This window comes from Corvus moneduloides, chromosome 27, assembly GCF_009650955.1.
Source record: "Corvus moneduloides isolate bCorMon1 chromosome 27, bCorMon1.pri, whole genome shotgun sequence".
NCBI lineage: Eukaryota > Metazoa > Chordata > Aves > Passeriformes > Corvidae > Corvus > Corvus moneduloides.
In genome coordinates, this window is record NC_045502.1 from 2,334,119 (window position 1) to 2,354,413 (window position 20,295).

General features: G+C 44.8%; 1 protein-coding gene across 1 annotated transcript; it reads left to right on the forward strand.

Annotated features, from left to right (window-relative positions):
* Positions 1-472: 472 nt before the first annotated feature.
* Positions 473-19,831, forward strand: ADRA1A (adrenoceptor alpha 1A). The gene is made up of 4 exons (XM_032092157.1): positions 473-771; positions 2,055-2,621; positions 2,707-3,694; positions 14,467-19,831. Exons 3-4 carry the CDS (start codon positions 2,812-2,814, stop codon positions 14,976-14,978), a joined length of 1,395 nt encoding a protein of 464 aa, XP_031948048.1. The 5' UTR covers positions 473-771; positions 2,055-2,621; positions 2,707-2,811; the 3' UTR covers positions 14,979-19,831.
* Positions 19,832-20,295: the final 464 nt, after the last annotated feature.

Sequence of the window (20,295 nt, forward strand, 5' to 3'; positions counted from 1 at the left end):
TGTGAAATCCCACTCTGTGTCTGCTTCACTTCAGGACATCACTTTTGTATCTGTTCTTCATCAGGGACTTCCATCAATTTTTTTTTAAATGAAATTAAGAGCCACGTGAAAAATCAACCTCCCTTCAACATCACATTCTCCTGGAGGAATTTCTTCCTTAAACCTCCATCTCCAGTCAGTTGTGCTTTGTCCCACCATGCAGAATTCACGAGCAGTGTGTCCTGCCTTCATCTCCTTGTTCCGTTTGTCCTGCAGGAAATTCTCTTTTTAATATCCAAAAAATTACGTGTTACCTTATAAACAGGAGCTTGTTTTCTGCCTTCCACTCTCTGGTCTCTGCAGGAACTGAGAGTTTGAGTGGAAAAAAAAAAAAAGAAAAAAGAAAAGAAGATTTAAAGCCACACTTGAGAGTGCTCTTTCTTTCTGGGCAATACGGGAGTGGCAGGGAATTACGGTAATGGCAAGGCTGCTGCTGCTCTGCTGCATCAGCAGGGCAGCAAAGTTCCTGCTGCTCCTTCCCGGTGTGGAGCTGAGCTCTGAACGGGGCACGGATCCCTCCAGAGAACCTGGAGCCAGCCCCTCACAGCCGCGGGATACAGGGAATCAGCCCCCCTGCCAGCTGCTGAAATACCAGTGGGGAAATAAAGGGAGGAAAGCAGAGGATTTCTAGGCGCAGAATCCCATCCCTGCGTGAAGAAACGAGCCTGCTGTGCTGAGAATCTCCTTCCCAGATGCTCAGAGGAGCTGTGCTGCCTTCTAGAGACTAAAGAGGTGAGTGTGGGGCAGGCACGGGAGCCTGGGGTCTGCTCTTCCCAGCATCAGCTATCTCCACAGGCTGGGCATTATTTGGTTTTTAGCACGGAAACCTCTCTCAATCTTTTCTGCTGCATCTTGTCTCGCTGGGAAGTTTTTCTTCATGTGCTTAAAATTCAAATTAATAATTTCTACATTTTCTTTCAGCCCTATATAATGACGTTAGTTTGCACCCTGTAATGACCACAATTATACTCACTTTTCATGGATGTGCTTAGTATAATCTGTCCTTTTCTTCCTTGGGATTATTCCTCAACTTATTCCGTCTGGTAGGAAAGAAAATAAAAGATCCAATTTCATTTTAGTGTGCTGAAGTAAAATTCCCGCAGTGTGATACCTATCCATCTCCCTCTCCCCCCTCCTCCCTGCCTGTGAACTGGGAATTTTGGGGCCTCAGAGTTTGAAATGCTTTTGCCTGCAGGAAAGTTTAGCATGGAAGTTTGTAAATGGGATGGTTGTTGCTGCTTAAAGTGTGATCTGAGAGACTCATCCCAAAGGACACTTAGAGTGTCCTTCCTCATCTGGAGTTTTACAGCCACAGTCTTAGTGGTGGTTTTTCATCTCTGATTAATATTTGGGATGGGAATTCTATATCCATATGGAGGTGTTGGGAAACGTTTTGCAGCCCCCACTTGCAGCTCTCCTCTCCATGCCCTCCAGGTCTCGGTTCCCAGGCTAATCCTCACTTTTCCATCTGAGGTACCTTTTCTCCATATTTAGTCAGCAAAGGCTGAGCTTGGCTTCCAGATACTCTGAAATGTTGTGTCACTTACTAGGAGACTTGCTCCTTGCAACATCTTCTGCTTGGCTTTGGAGTTGCTTTTCCCTATAGATTTTCAAAATGGGCAGCTCAGCTGGACTAAAAATTCAGTGGGGAAAGGTCTTGCTTAATAAAGAAACCTGAGATTAAATTCCGGGCTTCTAAATCCGCTGCACAGTTTGTGTAGTCCTGAATTGTGTCCTGCAAGCTTCTTTCTCACCTAGAACTGGTCTCTTCAGGTGAGCTGATAATTAGAATTGATGCCTATCCCCATAAAGGAGGGAGAATTCAGGAAGGAAAACCCACATGGATCTCTCAGTTGCTGTTAAATAATGCTGGGCTGGAAAAGGTTGGTTCCACTGGCTGGAGCCAGCCTGAGGAAAGCTCCCTAAAATAGCCTCCTGCTCTATTCTTATATGGGAACCCTAGCAGCGAGTGTTGCTTCTGGGAATCACATTGTTCATGTTTTTGTCTTCTCCAGGGGGGTGAGGATCTGCAGAGAGCACAAGAGCACAGCCCTGTGCACACGGCAAACTGCACCCTTCCCCTCAGAGCAAGCCAGGAGCTGATGTAAATGAGCTTTAATTTGCAGCCCAGGACCTCGATTGATGAATGCTCCACACATGGAAAGCTCTGACTGACAGCCCAGATGCTGAGGATGGGGAGTGATGGGTATCTCAAACAAAATTGCTGAGCAGACGCAGCAGCAACCTCCACCCAGTCAGGTTTCTAAGCCAGTTTTAAGGCAGAATCAGGACTAATACTAGGCAATTCAAAGCATCAGTGATTTCCTCTCAGGAGAAACTTAAATTGGAGACCCCTTGGAATATTTACTTTCCTTAAATACACAACCTTTCCCAAAAGATGGAAATGATTTTAACCTGCAGCTCCAATATTTCTCATCACATAACCCTGGAAAGTGAGATAAACAGCCTCAGGTTTGCGTAGCCTCACTTGTGCACCCCAAGGAAAATGCAGAAGGAGTTAAATTTGACTTGGAACTGGAGAGAATCAACTGTGCTATACTGGTGAAAGCTTAGGAGCAAAGGTAGGTTTTCTAATATGTTTCTGCATCTTTCTCATTGCTGCTGCTGCTGCAATTTTAAGACGTTCTTCAAAACTCTTTTCCCCAGCAAGGTCAGGCAAATGTTGCCTGTAGGACCTTCCAAGGACTGATCTTGTCACTGGTCCTGCCTGGAAAGGTGAAGTTCAGCGGACTCATATGGACATTGCCAGCCATGGCTTTCCTCCCTGGAAACTCCTCCGAGTGCTCCAACTGCACCCACTCCATGGAGCCCGTGAACATTCCCAAGGCCATCTTGCTGGGTGTTATTCTAGGGGGGCTGATTGTTTTTGGGGTTTTGGGTAATATCCTGGTTATCCTGTCTGTAGCCTGCCACAGACACCTCCAGAGTGTCACCCACTATTACATCATCAATCTGGCTGTAGCTGACCTCCTCCTGACTTCCACTGTCCTGCCCTTCTCAGCTACCATGGAGATTTTGGGCTACTGGGTCTTTGGGAGAATCTTCTGCAACATCTGGGCAGCCGTTGACGTGCTTTGCTGCACTGCTTCCATCATGAGCCTCTGCATCATCTCCATCGACCGATACATTGGGGTGAGCTACCCACTGAGGTACCCCAGCATAGTGACAGAGAGGAGGGGCCTCCTGGCCCTGCTGTGTGTCTGGGCACTGTCCCTGGTCATTTCCATTGGGCCCCTTTTCGGCTGGAAGGAGCCAGCCCCGAAGGATGAGACTATCTGCCAGATCACCGAGGAGCCCGGCTATGTCTTGTTCTCAGCACTGGGCTCCTTCTACCTCCCCCTGACCATCATCCTGGTGATGTACTGCCGGGTCTATGTGGTGGCCAAAAGGGAAAACAAAGGGCTGACCTCTGGGCTGAAGACAGAGAAATCTCATTCCGAGGAGGTGACCCTCCGCATCCACCGCAAGAACGTACCCGGCGTGAGCGGCTCTGCGCCCAACCCCAAGAGCAAGCACCACTTCTCCGTGCGCCTGCTCAAGTTCTCCAGGGAAAAGAAAGCTGCCAAGACCCTGGGAATAGTTGTGGGATGCTTCGTCCTCTGCTGGCTCCCATTTTTTGTAGTAATGCCTCTTGGTAAGTAGAGCCAACCCCTGTGTGTCTCCCAATGCCTTCCCGGCAGGGAGAGCTATACTTGTGGCTGGGTGTGGTAACGCTGATCAGAAAAGCTCCAAGGGAACAATTTTCTCCTGAAAAGCTGTCAAAACCCAAAACACTCACCACCACAAAGCAGGGAGCGTGAAAAAAACGTGAGTCTCAAATCAGACCAAACGTGTCTGGTGGTGAGAAACAAAATTCTGAAAACCAGGGAAACAATCTTGTAGTTTTTCCATGTAGAAAATCCTCTTTGTGAACTAGAGCAGATATTGTGACCATCTCTGCTGCAGGAACAGGATCTTTAGGGGTCTGTATGTTTATGTTTGAAGCCAGGTGACTTAAACGTATAAATGTCAGGATATAAATACATTCAGGGTTGGAGTAGCTGTTCACAGATCTCCTGGAGTGCTCAGCACTGATGATTCCCACTCTAAGGAAAAAAATATCAGCTTCCTATCAGGCAATTCACCCTGTGAGATACCATAACACCAAACAAAATTAATCTTTTTATCCCATTTTTCATATGACTAGTCAGGAGACAGCAGTGAGGATCCTTCCAACTAATTTTATACTTCTCTGGTTTGCATCTTTTCTGGGAACCCATTGAGCCCACTGGCCAAACACTGGCTCAGCCACCATGCTGGAGATGAATATTTATTCTCCAGTTGTCATTCCAAAGGGGAGCAAAGCTGGGGATTTGTTCTGCTTTGATGGAACATAAAGAAGTAATTAGAATTTTAATTAAACCTTGCTCAGTTACCTTTGATGCAGTTGCAGGATGTAAAAGCAGAATACTAATTTCACACCTATAGCTGAGGGTGAGGGATGTGGCTCATCTCACTGAGCTGCACTCTGCCATTAAATATTGGTTTTTCAAACACGGAAACTAAAATTTATGACTTGGTCAATTTCAGGGCTTTTCTTATGGAAAGGGCTTATGCTGTACAGGAAAAATAAAGTAAGATTTTATGGAAGCTTTAGTAAGTAAGACAATATGGACAATTAAGGAAAAAACAGCCTTACCTAAACATGAAAATAAATATTTGGGGGGTTTTCTTTTTTTTTTTCCCTGTTTTTTCAACCTTATAAATAACTTTTTTTTCAATTAACCTGTATTGGTTTTACCAAGATTTATCAAGACACACAAAAACCTGTTGCTAATGAGAAAACCCCAAAAATTCACAGTTTTTTCCTCTTGGTCAATACTGGGAAGTGCTGGATTGGAACTGTTTCCTAAGGAGGAGCCCTGAAGGGCCTGGCTCGTGCTGGCCAGGATGTCAGCACGTTGGAATGCTGCTTGCCAAGATGACTGAAACATACCCAAGAAGGGTTTGGGAGAATGCATTAAACACACTTTTCATCTGCAAATGTGGTTGCCCACACAGAGCTGTTGTTAATTAATTTGCTTTGGATTTAAGAAATCTTCTGGGCTCCAGAATGGCTTTGCATCTTCCTTTGATCCCTTGTAAGGAAACTCTGGAGGTTTGTTTCCCTAATTTTGGGGGGTTACTGGGTTATTTTTAAAGCATATATAATAGGGCTTTCAAAACCTATTTGCTGCTTTTGTTTAAAGACAAAAAAACTGATTAAACAGAGAAGTGGCACGAAAAAAAAGTCCTCAGAAAAGCCAAGGACACACATCTTGATGCAGAGCACTTTCAGGTCTGTCCTGCAGCCAGGTCCAGTTGGGATAGGGAAGGGAAGTGATCCTGGCAGGATCTTGTAGCAGGGATCTGACTTTCCAGATGTATAAAATCCTCCTTGTTGAAACCCTGGTGGAGCTCACTGCATGCCTGGCTGGGCAACCAGAGCTTTCACCAGCTCTGCAGCTTGTGGCCATGGAACAGACCAAAACATGGTCCCATCAACCAGTTCTGGAGGGATTCGACAGATGTGAAGGTGCCATGCAGGGACGTGGTTTAATGGTGGACTTGGACGGCTGGACTCAATGATCCAAGAGGTCTTTTCCAACCTAAATGCCTATAATTCCATGATTCCATCAGCCAGACCACTCCCAATGCAAATTGCCCACGAGACAGACACTCTTAAACTGCGACAAAAACCTCTTCAGACAAACTGTGCTCATCATTCCATGCAGAACAACTTCCCCAAACCTACATTAATTTCACTTTGATTTACAGCACCTTCAAGATATCCACATCCATTAACATCCACTCTACCAGCCAAGAACTGCATCCAAACAAGAAACACCAGCTTTACTGAAGTGTATAATAAAGCAGGGTAGAAACCTTTGAGGTGTAGATATGGCAAGGGCAGGAGAGATAGAAGGATATCGAGAAAGGCACAATATCCATGTTGGCTGATGCTGCTGAAAATAACTGGAGCAACAACTGGAGTATCCCTGCCATAAGAAATTATCTGAATTGAAATTGAGGTGTAAAGGTACCGGTTGCAGTCTGTAAGGAATGGGGTTTTTTCTTACTATCTTGGATTGAGTTTCGTTCCAAAGGGTCTGTGCAAAGTCCTTCAGCCCAATAATCCAACACACCTTCTTCTCACTTGGCTTGATGTTTGTGGGAAAAAACCAGGAAATTATAATCCTGTTGCAGGAAGATAATTGAAGCTAATACTTGCTTTTTCTCTGCATGCTGGAGTGTGAACTCACTGCTCACAAAACTTCTGTAACACAAGGTTGTCAGAACTTTGATTTCCCCTGGAAGAAGTCAGGTTTTCATTCCTGTGAGCAGAACCAAGCAGGGCTGGCATCGATGACAGCTTCAACTGACAGTCCAGTAACCACCAGGCAAACAAAAACCAAAACAAAACAGAGCTAGGAAAGAGCAATCTTGAGCCTCTCAGAGAGGGTTAAAGAGAAGAGCCTGAGCTTATCTGCAGCTCCTGGGCCAAGGGGCAGGGGGTTTGTGGGGAGAGGCTCAGATGCAGCTCGTTTGGGCAATCAGAGCTTGTTGGGCTCTGGCATTCCCAACTACAACCTGCATTTCTGGCTTTTTGTTCTCCTCTTGCAATTCCTGGAAAGGAATATAGGATATATATAGATAGGAGGACAGATACAGAAAGGCTCAGAGCTGTAAGAGCCCAGAAATCGGTGAAAGCCCCCAGTGATGAAAAGTTTTCATGTTACAAGTGACAGAACAGACGTTGTCCTGTAACTGGAAGACATTTATGTGTTGTTCTGGGAATTCTTTAAAAAGTTTCTTTTCAGCAACATAAAAGACAGTACTTGGAGGGTTTTTTGAGGTGAAACATGCACAGAGCTGATGGAAAAAAGGGCTGGGGGTGTTGCAAAAATGGTCCTGGGCTGGGATTGATGATTTATCTTCATGAACCCTCAGAAGAGAACAAGATCCCAGAGCTTTGCTTGTGGTCCATTTTCTGTGGCTCAGCTCTGGGTGTAGGCATTACTTTCAGAAACAGGAGGAAATAAAATGGAAAGTCTGAGCCAGGAGGCCACAGGGGAAAAAAATCCTAAACGGGGCAAGGGAGAGGAAGGCTTTTAGCATTTGTCAATCATTCTCGTGATTAAGAGAGCAAAAAAGAGGATCCTCTGGAGGGTGTTTGTGTTTGTGGTAAAGGAGTAAATTAGTCTTGTGAACTGACACAAACACTGTCAAGGGAATCCTCTAATCCTGTCTGCAGTTGGCTTCTAGTTACTATTTTGTGGCAGTTTTTTTAACTGGAGTCAAAGAGAACCACTCTACTTTCATTAGACATAAACCAGAAAAATAAAGTACATTTTTCCATCTCTGCCATTGACACAACGTGACCTCTCAGAGGGTCACAAGGCTTAGAGTAGCAACATACACCAACACAGACTCCCCACATGAATATTTCAGGGTTCTCTCAGTGATAAAGAGAGAAAAAAAGAAATAAAAGTGAAAAGAAACCCCAGAATAAAGCCCCACCTCTTTCTCAGCTCGGGGAGAAGAAGAATGTTTGCACTCCTTGAGTCACAGAGCACAAGTGTGCGTGTGAGTTAAACCACTGAATGGGGAGAACTTCAGCCATGAAGATAAACAGCCAAGACATTTCCATGGCAAGGGTTTTTTTAGGTTTTTTGCTGATCACAAGGGGCATTTTTCATAATCATAGACTGCAAAGGTGCTGTTGGTCTGGGTTGATAACTCAGCTAATGGCAAAGATCCCATGGACATCCCTGGGCCAACATTTCTCCACCATTTCCCAAATCCTGAAATACGTCCCAGTGACTCAGAACACAGCAAAGGAGGGGAGGATTCAATGTTAAAAACCATTTATACTAAAAACAAGGGAGGGAAGGTGGATTAGCTGTGCTCTGCTTCTCCTGTGTGCGTCACCTGTCACAGGAGCCTCATCCTTGTCTCACAATGTCCCTTGTTGTGCAGCCACCACTTTCGAGTCCCCAGAGTAAACAAAGCAGGAGTGTCATTTCTCACTCGCTCTCGAATGTCACAGCACAATTCAGGGTTGGGGAGTGATGGAAAGGCCGTGGTGAATGATTTTCCCACCCCACTGAGCAAATGCCAGGATTTGTCTGCAATTCGGATAACGGGAGAGACACTTGGCTCTTGCTGAAGGAGATAATTCCTTATTTCTAACTCCAGGGATTACAAAATCATGACAGACAACAAACTCATGAGGCAGCCTGAGACAGACCCAGCTTCTCAAACTATTCTCTGGTTGGTTTTTTAATTTTTAAAGGAAAATTATTATTTTATTGTAAGTGAATGACTTCAAGAGCGAGGGCTTTGGGGCAAGTATCAAATATCTCAAAAATGTCAGCAATGGGATCCAGACCCATTCCACTGCAGTAACAGCTTGGGAGCTGGAATTGGAGTGGCAATTTCATTAATTTGTGGAACAATGTGATTATTTGGGTTTACACGGGTAACAAAACCTCAGTTTACCTTCCCATGGTTTTTTATCAGCTTTCTAAATCTGCAGCTGCCTGCAGTGAATCTGGAAATAGTTGCTTGCTGAGACATTTGCCAGAAATATCATCCATCCTAAGTGGGTACAATATGAAACAGAGCATAAATTAGGTCTGAAATAATCCAAATTATCAAAGCAGTGTTCCCAGACTGACCCATTCCTGCTGCCTGACCTTTCCACTGCTCACCTGTGCCCAAACACCCTCCTGGTGCCACAGAGATCTGAATTCAGGGGTTTGGAAGGGAAAACAAACTCGCTCCTCCTTCTATGTCTGTTTATTATGGATCAGGGATAGCCAAGAGCAAAGTCCCTCTCATTTTCCCTCTGGAACAGCCACAATATTCCAGGCCCTGGGGAGGCACAGCTGGAAAGCGCAAGACTTCCTCACATCACTGCTTTTTCTGCACTGGTTGTGTTAATTGATTGTGCAGAGTCCAGGATAATTTCCTACTGTCCAAGGGTTCCTTAATCCCTTGTCTTGTTCCATAAAAAATACTTCCCATAAGGGAGCAGTGAGAGCATATGAGACATGCTGGGAGAGTTCATGTGTGTACAGGGGACAGCTGTCAAATGTCTGCAGCAATACATATGTATATATATATATACAATATATAAATACTTGTATTTATAAATACACTTTCCAGAGGGTGGATTGTGTCTTGACCTGAGATGCAGTACAGAACACTTGTCTTAGGGAATGAGGTTTAGAGCTAACACTGGTCTTGGAAACACAAAATGTAACATATTTATCAATGTTTGTGAGCCATGAGAGATGGAGGGAGGCCCTAGTACACAGTTAATTCCCTTTGGGGTATCAGTGCTCCTCTGTGCTTCATCCTCTGGGTCTTTATGGCTCTGGAAGAGCTGCTGCCCTCTGGCTTGACCCCTTCAGGGCAGATCCCAGGACCTGAGTTTTGAGCTTTGCTTCCCTGTAACCAGAGCATTCTCCCTGTTCCCAGCCTGAAGGGGCTCCAAGAGCTGGAGAGGGACTTGGGACAAGAGAATTACAGAACAAGGGGGAATGGCTTCCCACTGCCAGAGGGCAGGGATGGATGGGATATTGGGAAGGAATTCCTCCCTGTGAGGATGGTGAGGATCTGGGATGGAATTCCCAGAGCAGCTGTGGCTGTCCCTGGATCCAAGGCCAGGTTGGATGGGGCTTGGAGCAACCTGGGATGCTGGAAAGTGCCCCAGCTGATGGCAGAGGTGGCACTGAATGGAATTTAAGGTCCCTTCCAACCCAAACCAATCTGGGATTCTCTGTGGACACATCCCTGATCTCCCCCATACACTGAAGCAGCATTAACCCCACCTGACCTCTGTGCTCTGCCTCAGTCACCACATTTGAGCTACACAAAATAGAAAGAGGGAAAAAAAGCAGCAAACATAAACAGAGCTACAAGATTCAGTAGCAGAGATGGATTTATAGCAGAGATGGATTTGTAGCTGAGATGGATTTTAACACCACAAAGGGTTCATGGGTCACACAAATATACAGGATCTGATTCCCATGGTGCTGGCAGTGATGATGCAGAATAAACAACACAAGTTTTTACAATCTGGGAGGTTCCAAAACCCTCTCTGCTGTTCCATCAGTGAAACAACGCACGACATCAGGGCTGCTTTTTAAACAACCCATAATCAGGCAGCTCTTGTGACAAATGACGAAGTCAAATTACATCTTTGAGAGTGAATTGGCACTTACTCACCAGGAGGGACGTGGCAAACTTATCTCTCAGAGCTGAAGAAACTTCCAGCTGACAAACAGGAAAATAAATGATGAGGGAAGAAAATGTAATCCTGACATTTCCAGGGGTGAGTGATGAAATATTTAATGGCAAAGGATCTTGAGAGTCTCATAGTGCATTTTATTTTATTTAATTTTTGAAGAAGCAATTGAATTGTGCTACTGACACTGAGTGTCCTCAACCTTTTGAAAACAAAGCAGGAATTCCAGCATCATTTACTCAACCCATGATTCAAAATGCATTAAAAGACCTATTGAAGCTTTCTTTACTGTTCCTCCAGCACAGAGCGCAGGGAGACAATGTAAGGCAAGCCTTTAAACTTTAATCAGGTTTGCCACTATTCACCATTTAATTCCTGACAGTGTGCAATGGAAGACATTAAGGCCAGTGAATAGCACAGAGAATTCATTTCAAGGAAAACTTAGTATCTCAGCAGCTGTTCACCCTCCAGCTCTGCTGGAGGACACCTGGATGGCACCTGTGATTCCACCTGGCCTGAAGTGAGAGGATTGGAAAGGTTTGCTCTGAGAATTAGGTGCAATCGTTCTGTTTTCTCAGCCCTGGATGATGGTGTCCAAGTGTCCAAACTTGAGGTGACACAAACTGGCGGTCACCAAATGGTCAAGGATTGCATGGAAATGCTCATCCCAGCTCCACCTGCTCTCCCTGCACTCACTGCTCGTAAGGAACTTGTACCATACGCCCTAAGAAAGAGATAATTCACCACTCTTGTTTAATCTTCTGATTAATTATGGTCATTGTTTAAAAAAACCCCCACGAAATCTTTGTGGTATTTCTCCTTTGAGTTCGTCTGACCTGAGCTATCCATCCTGAGGGCTCAGCACTGAACAAACCACTTTGTCACCAGGTTTGAAAATGCCTTCTGCTCATTACCAGATGCATCAGCCACTGAAATTGATCACAACAACATCACTGAATATTAAAGGTTGGAAGAAAGGGACATGTTCTTAGGATTCTGTGGGGATGAACACCATTCTTCAAGGATTTGGAAAATAAAGTATTTTTTCCCTTTTCCTAGATACTCAGGTAGCCAACAGGAAAGATTAGGAAATATTTTTGAGCTACAGAGGCAACTGGGTGGCTGCAATAGAAGGACAGAGATTTCTGTGGCCCCTAAGTGTCAAACACACCCTACAGGGAGGCTGGAGAGAGAGTTTTTTCCCAGGGCATGCACTGATAACACAGAGGGGAATGGCTTTGAGGTGAAGGAGGGTAGACTTGGATTAGATATTGGGAAGGAATTCCTCCCCGTAAAGGTGGTGAGGGGCTGGGATGGAATTCCCTGAGAAGCTGTGGCTGCTCCATCCCTGGAAGTGTCCAAGGCCAGGCTGGAGCAACCTGGGATAGTGGAAGGTGTCCCTGGGCATGGCACAGGGTTGGAATTAGATGATCTTTCATGTCCCTTCCAACCCAAATCATTCCATGATTCTCCAAAAGCCAGTGTGTAGTGGGGTCTTTAGATAGCAAAGTCTCTGTGCTGTTAAAGCTCCTTCGTTTTCTTTCACTGTGTGTTATTCCAAGGCAACCACGAGTCTCTCCACTGATGAACCAAAAAAGGCTACATTAATAAATTAACATGCAGATCCCACCCCAAAAAAAGAGCAAGGGACAGACTCTGACACTGGCTCTTTTCTATTTTTATCAGACTTTGGCACAGCCCTTGCATTCCATTTGGAGAGAGCCAGGAGTTGCAGCAAACAGGAATTGTTATTGTTTACCCATTTTTACACTCAGCCTTACACAGCTGATTCCCTAATCTGGGATTTGGTTCGCCTTTTGTCTCACCACAAAATGGGAAAGCAGCAGATACACTGCATTTAAATGAGGAAACAAACCAAAAAATTGAGCGTGATTTGGGCATTTAGAAGCCTTTCATTATTTTTCATCTGCCAGTGACTTCAGCCAGAAAGTTCTTTGAGAATGTTATTTAGTTGTTTTTCACTAAAGGAGAGAAGCATTAATTTGCTGAGAAAAATTCTGGGTTGTGGATACGCCTGCCCGCTTCTGCTTCACTGCAAAACAGCATTTGCAAAATATTTTTGGTCTTAAAATCTGGTTGATATTGAAAGTAATAATGAAACTGGCTCTACCTGGGCCAGCTTGGGGCAACCAGAAGCTACCGCTGAGGCAGCAAGACCCATGTTTGGTGCCCAGGTCGTATGTGGGGGTGGAATCAGAGGTTCCTCTGCTCCAGTACAGAAACAGAGATCCTGTGTCATGTTATGCACTGCCTTGGGAAGAGAAGGCTTTGGGAAAGGTTTAGTGTCCCTAAAGAGGCTCCAAGAGAGCTGGAGAGGGACTTGGGACAAGGCCTGGAGGGCCAGGGCAAGGGGCAATGGCTTCAAACTGACAGAAGGCAGGGTTAGAGGGGATATTGGGGAGAAATTCTACCCTGTGAGGATGGAGAGGGGCTGGGATGGAATTCCCAGAGGAGCTGTGGCTGCCCCTGGATCCCTGGAAGTGCCCAAGGCCAGGTTGGATGGGGTTTGGAGCACCCTGGGACAGTGGAAAGTGTCCCTGCCCATGGCAGAGGGTGAAGTGGATGGGCTGTAAGTTGCCTCCCACCCAAACCATCCTGTGATGATCCTGACTTGGTGTCACTTCTCTGCTGCTGGAACGCACACAGACCACCTGGGCCCAGGTCAGAGACCCCTGCAAGGCTTCCCACCCTGCCCCATGTCCTGTCCCCTCCCCGGCAGCTGCGTCCCTGGGCCATGGGCTCTGCTCTGGCTGCAGAAGCTGCTGCCACCACAAGATCGCTCCACATTTCCCAGCAGATCCCGTGTTCAGCAGGATGAGCAGGTCATTAATCACCCTGCACTGGGAGTGTCTCTGGGCCAGGCAGGATTTTGATGCATTACCACACAGGCAAAACCACCCTGAGAATTGCTCGAATGCATTTGCTGCAAGTGCTGCAGCTTTGTTTGACAAAGACGGGAGGAGAAAGGTTCGAGCAATTCAGTAGCTCTCAGATTTCAATCAGAACACCCTTGCAGGGCATTATCAGCTTTTCCTCGGCCAGGGGGGGTCCAGGGAAAAGATCAATCCCTGTAAAGCTTCGGAGCTGCTCCCAGACACGGTTAAAGTGCAGAGGATGACAGATGCATCAATGCCTAAACCTTCCACAGTATTTCTTTCACATGCTTACAGTTTTTCCAGGGGAAGCAGGGAGACAAGCATTTGTCAGTGCTAAAAGTCCTGTTTATTATATATTTGAGTACAAATTCCAAAACAAGTCAATTTTATTTCTGGGAATTTTTTTTTTTTTATTTTATAAAACCAAAAGTTTGGCAATGGGAAAAACATTCTCAAGATTTATAATCAGCAGATAACTCATAATTCTATAGAAAAAGAAGTGCCAAAGTACTTTTCTTACTAAGGAGCCATGGAAGTTCTTGCTCTTTGAATCATCTTTGGAAGGTAACATTGCAAGTATATATCAGATTTTGTGTAAATATAAATATAAAATAAGTAAATAAAATGGCTGCCTATGACATGCTACCCAGTGTTCATTGATAAAAGAAGGAACCTTTCCTTAAACTTCTCTGAATTTTAGCTACATTCCATGAGGCAGAATGTGGATAGTTAGGTTTTCTGAAGGTTTCAGGGAATATCAGTACTCAATACTTCATAATTTCAAAGACTTTTAGCTGTAACACAGTCAGCTCTAATCCCTCTTTTCTCTAACCCTTCTGAAATGGTGTGATTTTCTTGCCATCTGAAGCCCCTTGTGATGACCTCCAAGATATGGCTGTCATTTGGGTAATTAATCTTGAATTAGGAGTCCCTGAGGAAGGAATTTTCTTCTAAGCCTGGAATCAGCCCTCTCACTGCCTCTCTGGCTGTAAATGGGAATATAATGCTTGTAATTATGAAATAACTCTCTTGAATTGATTTCTGATGGAACATCCATGTAATTGTATGACACCATAGATCCTGAAACACTTGTTCCTGCAGGAATTGTGTTTCCAGTCATAATTTTTTCAGGACAGAACAGAATCCTATTTATTTTTTTCCAGTGTTTTAGTTTCTTTGGTTACCTGCAATTCCTCACTGCCTCTGCCCTAACACTCTGCGTATTTTCCATTTTAGGTTCTTTCTTTCCTGCAATCAAACCCCCGGACACACTTTTTAAAATAACATTTTGGCTGGGATATTTAAACAGCTGCATCAACCCCATCATCTATCCATGCTCAAGTCAAGAGTTCCAGAAAGCGTTCCAGAACGTCCTGAAAGCTCAGTGCCTCCTGAGGAAGCAGCCAGCAAAGAAGCAAACCCCAAGCTTCAACCTCAACCATCCCTCTGGCCAGAGCATGGAGAGCGGCAAAGGGGTGGTCAGGATCCCTGTGGGATCAGGAGAAACCTTCTACAAGACTTCCAAGTCGGATGGGGTCTGCGAGTGGAAGATCTTCTCTGCCGTGCAGGGCGTGCCCGCCAAAACTGCTGTTTCCAAAGACTGCACGGCTGCCAAAGCCAAGAGCAAAGGGTTCCTGCAGGAATGCTGCTGTGCAGGCGCTTCAGGGAGCCTCGTCCATGAGAACTGCAAAGTGCCAACCATTAAAATCCACTCGATCTCCCTGAGTGAGAGTGGGGAGGACGTGTAACCAGCTGGGTGCACCAGGCTGGCAGCTCGGGGGCCTCGTGGGCTGTCTTTTTATGGGGAAGTAGGAGTAGGTGTGGTGATAGTTGAAAGGATCCAGGTATGAACAGGTAAAACAGGGCCAAATCTTTCGAGGAGGGATGTCTGTGAGTGCTGGGAGCATAAATGGAGGCCCTCAAAGACAGTGCATGGCTTCAGTGGATGGTATTCTGAGGGTCCAGCATCTGCCAGGCATTTCCTTGGCATTTAAAGGCTTTATCCCTCTATTCTCCTCTTTCAAAGTTCCCTGCTCTGATTTAGGGGCAGTGGAGAAGAAAGAGGGAACCACAGACTCCATGCTCATTTCAGCCTCGACACTCTCTAACAGCTCCACCTCCAGAGCCATTTTGTGATTCCACCCCTCCCCATAAAGCCAAGCCTAAGCTGTGGATTTCAGTCAACTCCGTTGCCAAGGGAAACTTGATCCAAGTGACTGCACTCCACCGAGCTTCAGAGACCAAGGAGAACTTTCCCGTTTTGTGCAATCCGCCTCCCTAATCTCCACACCAAACCAAATGAAAATTTGCATGTGCCCCAGGTTTGTTCGGACAATCTCTGCGCTTTGACGTGGGTCTAATAAAACTCAAAACTGGGTAAGTCCTCATCAAGCAAAGCTCAAAGAGCTCACTTGCACTCATCCTTTTGTTTTTCTTCCTCTGAGTCCAGCAGGAACCTGCTGAAAGGCTCAGTAATTCCTTGCTCAGGTGCTTGATAGCCAGATCAGTGCCACAGTCACTGGAAAAGCTGCAGATTTTTCCTGTCTCCCTGCCCAGTGTTTTGCTACATTCCTTTTCCCGACTCCTTCAATACCAAGTGCTCTAAGCTTTCTGTGAGATCCTGGGTACTCTGGAGTCAGGAACTTTCCCCTTGCTCTGAGCAGGGGGAGTTAAGCATGTTAAAAGGCTTAAGGACATCCATCCCCATGAGAAAGGGCCATCTCTTGGGAATTTGGGAGCAAAGCATTTGGAAGCATGTTATATTTTAATACAGCTAATCCAAATAAATAAATAAATGAGATGGCCAGCATCTGGAAGAAATAGTGGGAGGAATTCTCTGTACAATATTAGAAATAAGCAGCTCTTGACATAACTCCTCCTGAGCTTGCCAAGTAAGAATTTAGCTCCTTGAAACAACACATGAGCCTCTACTCTTGTGTCTGTCAGCTCCTGTGCTGAAGATCCACTGCCTTGAAAAGAGAAGGGGCTGAGGTAAGGATCATTCTCACAGGATGGACCTTGAAACAACACCTTGGTGGCGTTGATGAGAAATCATTGTTTATTTATCTCTCATTCAGTACTAAGTCCCCAATGTCAAGAGGATTTGTCTCCTGTGTCTTTTATTTATGCACTCACAGAACACGGAGCTGTAGCATGATCCCATTTTTAGCTTAAATAAGAAATCCGCCTCACTCTTAAGGTTCGTCAGGCCTAGAATTTTAATCTAAAAGTGTGGAAATACCATGTCTGAAAATATTCTCATGGTGCTTCAAGCCAAGAGCAGAAGGAGAAAAGCTGGAAATCTCATAAGAAAGTCACGTGAGACTCATGGCCGAGGTTTCCAGTCTCACAGGGTTCAGATACGTGGGACGTTTATTTGGACAAAACCTGAACTTTGAAACATTTTGAAAAAACACCCCTTAAATTGAGCAAGACTGGCAAGATTTAAAGTCTTCACTGCACACCCTTGGTGCCCAACCCTGTCTTATTCTACAACCAGTACTTGTTTTATAGCCAGTAAGGTCCTTTTTGCCATCTCTCCTTTGGAGCTGGGAGATTTACACAGGGTTGCTGCAGTAATTTCAGATTTATTGAGGTTTCATGGTGTCAGGCAAAGAGGTGTTGTGGAGATACACATGGTGGCTGCCACAACTGGATTAATTTAACTCCAGAGCAATCCTGATGCAGCAATATAATCTGACCCTGTAAGATGAAGATAAATAGTGTCAGGATGGACATGGATGCACAGTTCTCCTGTGTGGCAGATACAGAGGCTGGAATAATGGAAGTCTTGGTCTCAATCTTCATCCTTTTTTTCTGTCACCTAAGATGCTAAAGGACCTCTCTGTGTCCAGTGACTCTGAAAAGCTCCCAACCCTCAGCAGCAGGCGAGCCCGGTCCCAGACACACCTCTGCTGCTGCCACATCTGCCAGCAAAAACAAACACATCATTTGTTTGGCTGTCTCAGAGAATTTCTGCAGGAAAACTGCCCTGTTCCCTTGTTGCAAGCAGGGTCACTGGCACTTGTCATCTCGGTGGAGATTTGGACTGAAAAGTCTCAAAAACCATAGAAGGAACTCTAGGGAGCAGAAAAAAAAAAGGAGTGCAGATTTAAGCAGCCCATTTTTTTCTGTTATTTAAAGTGGACTTGGCACTGGTGAAAGAGCTGCAGCCACAGAGGCTGAATGTAGCTGTCTGTCTAAAAGCACAAACAGGACAAAAGGTTTTCCCAGTGGCTGGACATCAATCATCACTTCTAAAATCTTCCCAGCATCAGGATTTTGTTGTGTGAAACCCAGCAGGAGCACAGAGCAGAGATCAGAGAGTGGCCAGATGGGAAGGGAGATCAGTGGAGTGCCAGGAGTTCCCCTCAAAGCCACATCCAGTGACCTGCTCTGACCGGGCAGTGGATGTGTCCTGACTGAAACCTCCGAGGGATGGCTCTGACATCCCACCATCCTCTTGGGTCAGGGTTTTCTGCTGGGAGTGACAGCCAAGATTTCCACGTGGGGTGGAGCACAGTCTCAGCTGCAGAGAGTTGAGAGCTGGAGCATCACAGAGATTACTCTTAATTTGCACAGTCTGAGGCAAAGCAGATCACCAATCCCTCTTCCTCCCAGGGCAGGGAAAGTTCAGTAGTCCAGTTTCCACAGTCAATTCAGATTTACTATCTGATGTTTTTGAGGCTTTGTGTACTTTGCAAGTTTATTCAAATCCCAAATACTTAAGTTCTGTCCACTATTCAAATAAATGTCTTCTCATTTTTATATTCTTTATTTCACTCTGCCAGCTCCAAGGATAAATTGTGCATTGTGTAAAAGAATATTCTCCTTTGCCAGGCCTTAATGTCCTGAAAATCTGTAGCACTGGAAAGAAGAAAGATTCAGCCAGGAATATTTCTTGCTTCTCTACTTGGAGTAAGCAAATGGATTTCACAAAGCTTCTATACAAAATTTCCCTGCCTGACTTTTTCAGTTTTCTGAAAGGCAACACTGACAGGCTGCAGCATCTTGTACTGATTGAAGTCAGTTAAAAAAGGTCTTACTGCTTTGCTGAAGTGGAAATGCCCAGTTTCAGGTGTGCCTGTTGGCCTTGAGCTACTATTGCTCATGTCTGAGTGGGGTTTTATTAGGAACTTCATTTTAAAATAAAGCTACTGAGACACAGAGCAACTCAGTGATTCATCCAGAAAGGTTTCAGCTGTCCCAGGCTGAATCCATGCTGGGTAATTAACTCCACATCTTACCCAGAGACACCTAGATCCTCTTTCCTGTCTTAATATGGTTTGGATAAGCAAGACAAGGTTGAAAACTAACTCTAGGGGACAGACTGTTGACACCAATTTTTTCTGGATGATCCCTTCTGACAGCAGAGCTGAACAGGAAAGCCAGTTGGTCTTCAAAGAGTTGCACTTAGCTCCAGGCAAATTTGGGACCTGCACGAGTGTTATCCTTTGCCAGAAGGAAAAAAATCCAACATGTCATGAGAGAGCTGCTCTCACAGCAGCATCTGCTCTCTGCCTGCACCCCTCACACACTCAAGTATTTGTGAAGGTATTTTGTATGTGACAGTGTTATAAAAACCATAAGACACTGCAGAGGTAGCTTTTGGTGCTTTAAAATACAGATCTTCCCTCCAGCTTGATAGGAGTAATTGAATCTCTGATTTCCCTGGAAAAGATGGAGCATTTGTCTCAGGGATTGGAGTGAAATGTCATTCCTTCTACACAGAGCACACTGCATATTTCTCATGATGGCAGAGAAGGAGAAAATAGCAAACGTGAGCTAAGGGAAAATGAATTGCTGAGGAGGAAAGCTCTGGATGGCAACCATCACATGAGAAATAACACATCTGTCAGTCCCACAGTGGGCTCAAAGCTCTACTTAATGCACATTTCTGTCTCAGTGCAACACTGAGCTCAAACCCAGGATGAGCAACAGCCTCTCCTTTATCATCACGGTAACATCCAGATCTTTTTCAGAGTCAAAAACCTCCACGTGTTAATAGTGAAAATAAACATGATTTTCCAGTGCTCAACGAGACTTTCTTGCATTAATCCAAATTTCTTTTATCAGCTGTCAAAACTTAGCCCTTGTAAACCATTTTCTGAAGTAGGAAAACACCAACCTGCCCAGCATTTCAGCAGATTTCCACTTTCAAAGCAAGTCCACTCAGCCAATGATAGAAAACCTCCCTGAATTTCATGTAATGCTCAATTCTTCCTGACAGTACAACTATGGGAATTGTATACAAGCTGGTTTGGGCTTTTTTTTTTCTCTTTGCTAGTCTTTGGTTGCAAAAAAAAAAAGGTTTTGTTTTTGTTTTTGTTTTTTTTTTCTTCTGCCTGCAGCAGCATTTTGCCTGCATGTTGTACAAGTTTGGCTGCCAGTGGTTTTAAAAGATTTCTTCTGAAACAGGCACTGCATTTTCTGAATGTGGTATTCTGGTGTTACTGAATTTTCTAGGTGCTGTGTTCCAGGTTTATCATGTTTGAACAGTCCATGCTGGTCATTTCCTTGAACAAAATGTATATGAAATCTTGCTAAGGTGAACAAATAAATTATTGGGGGGAATGTGCACTTTGGGATATGTGAGCTGCAAGTCTCGTTGGTTGGTTGGTTTTTTTCCCCTAATTATTCATACAGATTTGTCTTCTCCCTTTCAACAAACATTTCAGGCAGAGGGTCAGGTAGAGACTCCTCCTGATACTTCTGATCCTAGTGAGGTTTAGTAGGGCAGGGTGCAAAGTGAATAAAGGAATAAACTTACATTTCTACTGTAAAAAGTCAAAGTCCTTGAAAAAACTTTTAACAAGTTCATTTGGGCCCCAGGTCCTTACTCTGCTCCTTCAGTCTGCTTACAGTAAAACATCAGGTCCCAGATGAAATCCAGCCCATTTTGCTGTATTCCTTATAAACAAACACCAGGAGAACAATCCCTGTCCACCCAAGAATGTAAATGGGAAAGACAAGTGCTGAGTTATTATTTCCTATTTATAAAGGACAACTGAGACACGGGGAAGGAAAAGACAGATTTCAAAAACAGCTGATGTACCAGGAACCTGG

Coding starts and splice junctions, on each gene's coding strand:
- ADRA1A (XM_032092157.1), top strand. CDS start 2,812: ATGGCTTTCCTCCCTGGAAACTCCTCCGAGTGCTCCAACTGCACCCAC. Junction 3,695..14,466: donor TTTTGTAGTAATGCCTCTTG/GTAAGTAGAGCC, acceptor TTTCCATTTTAG/GTTCTTTCTTTCCTGCAATC.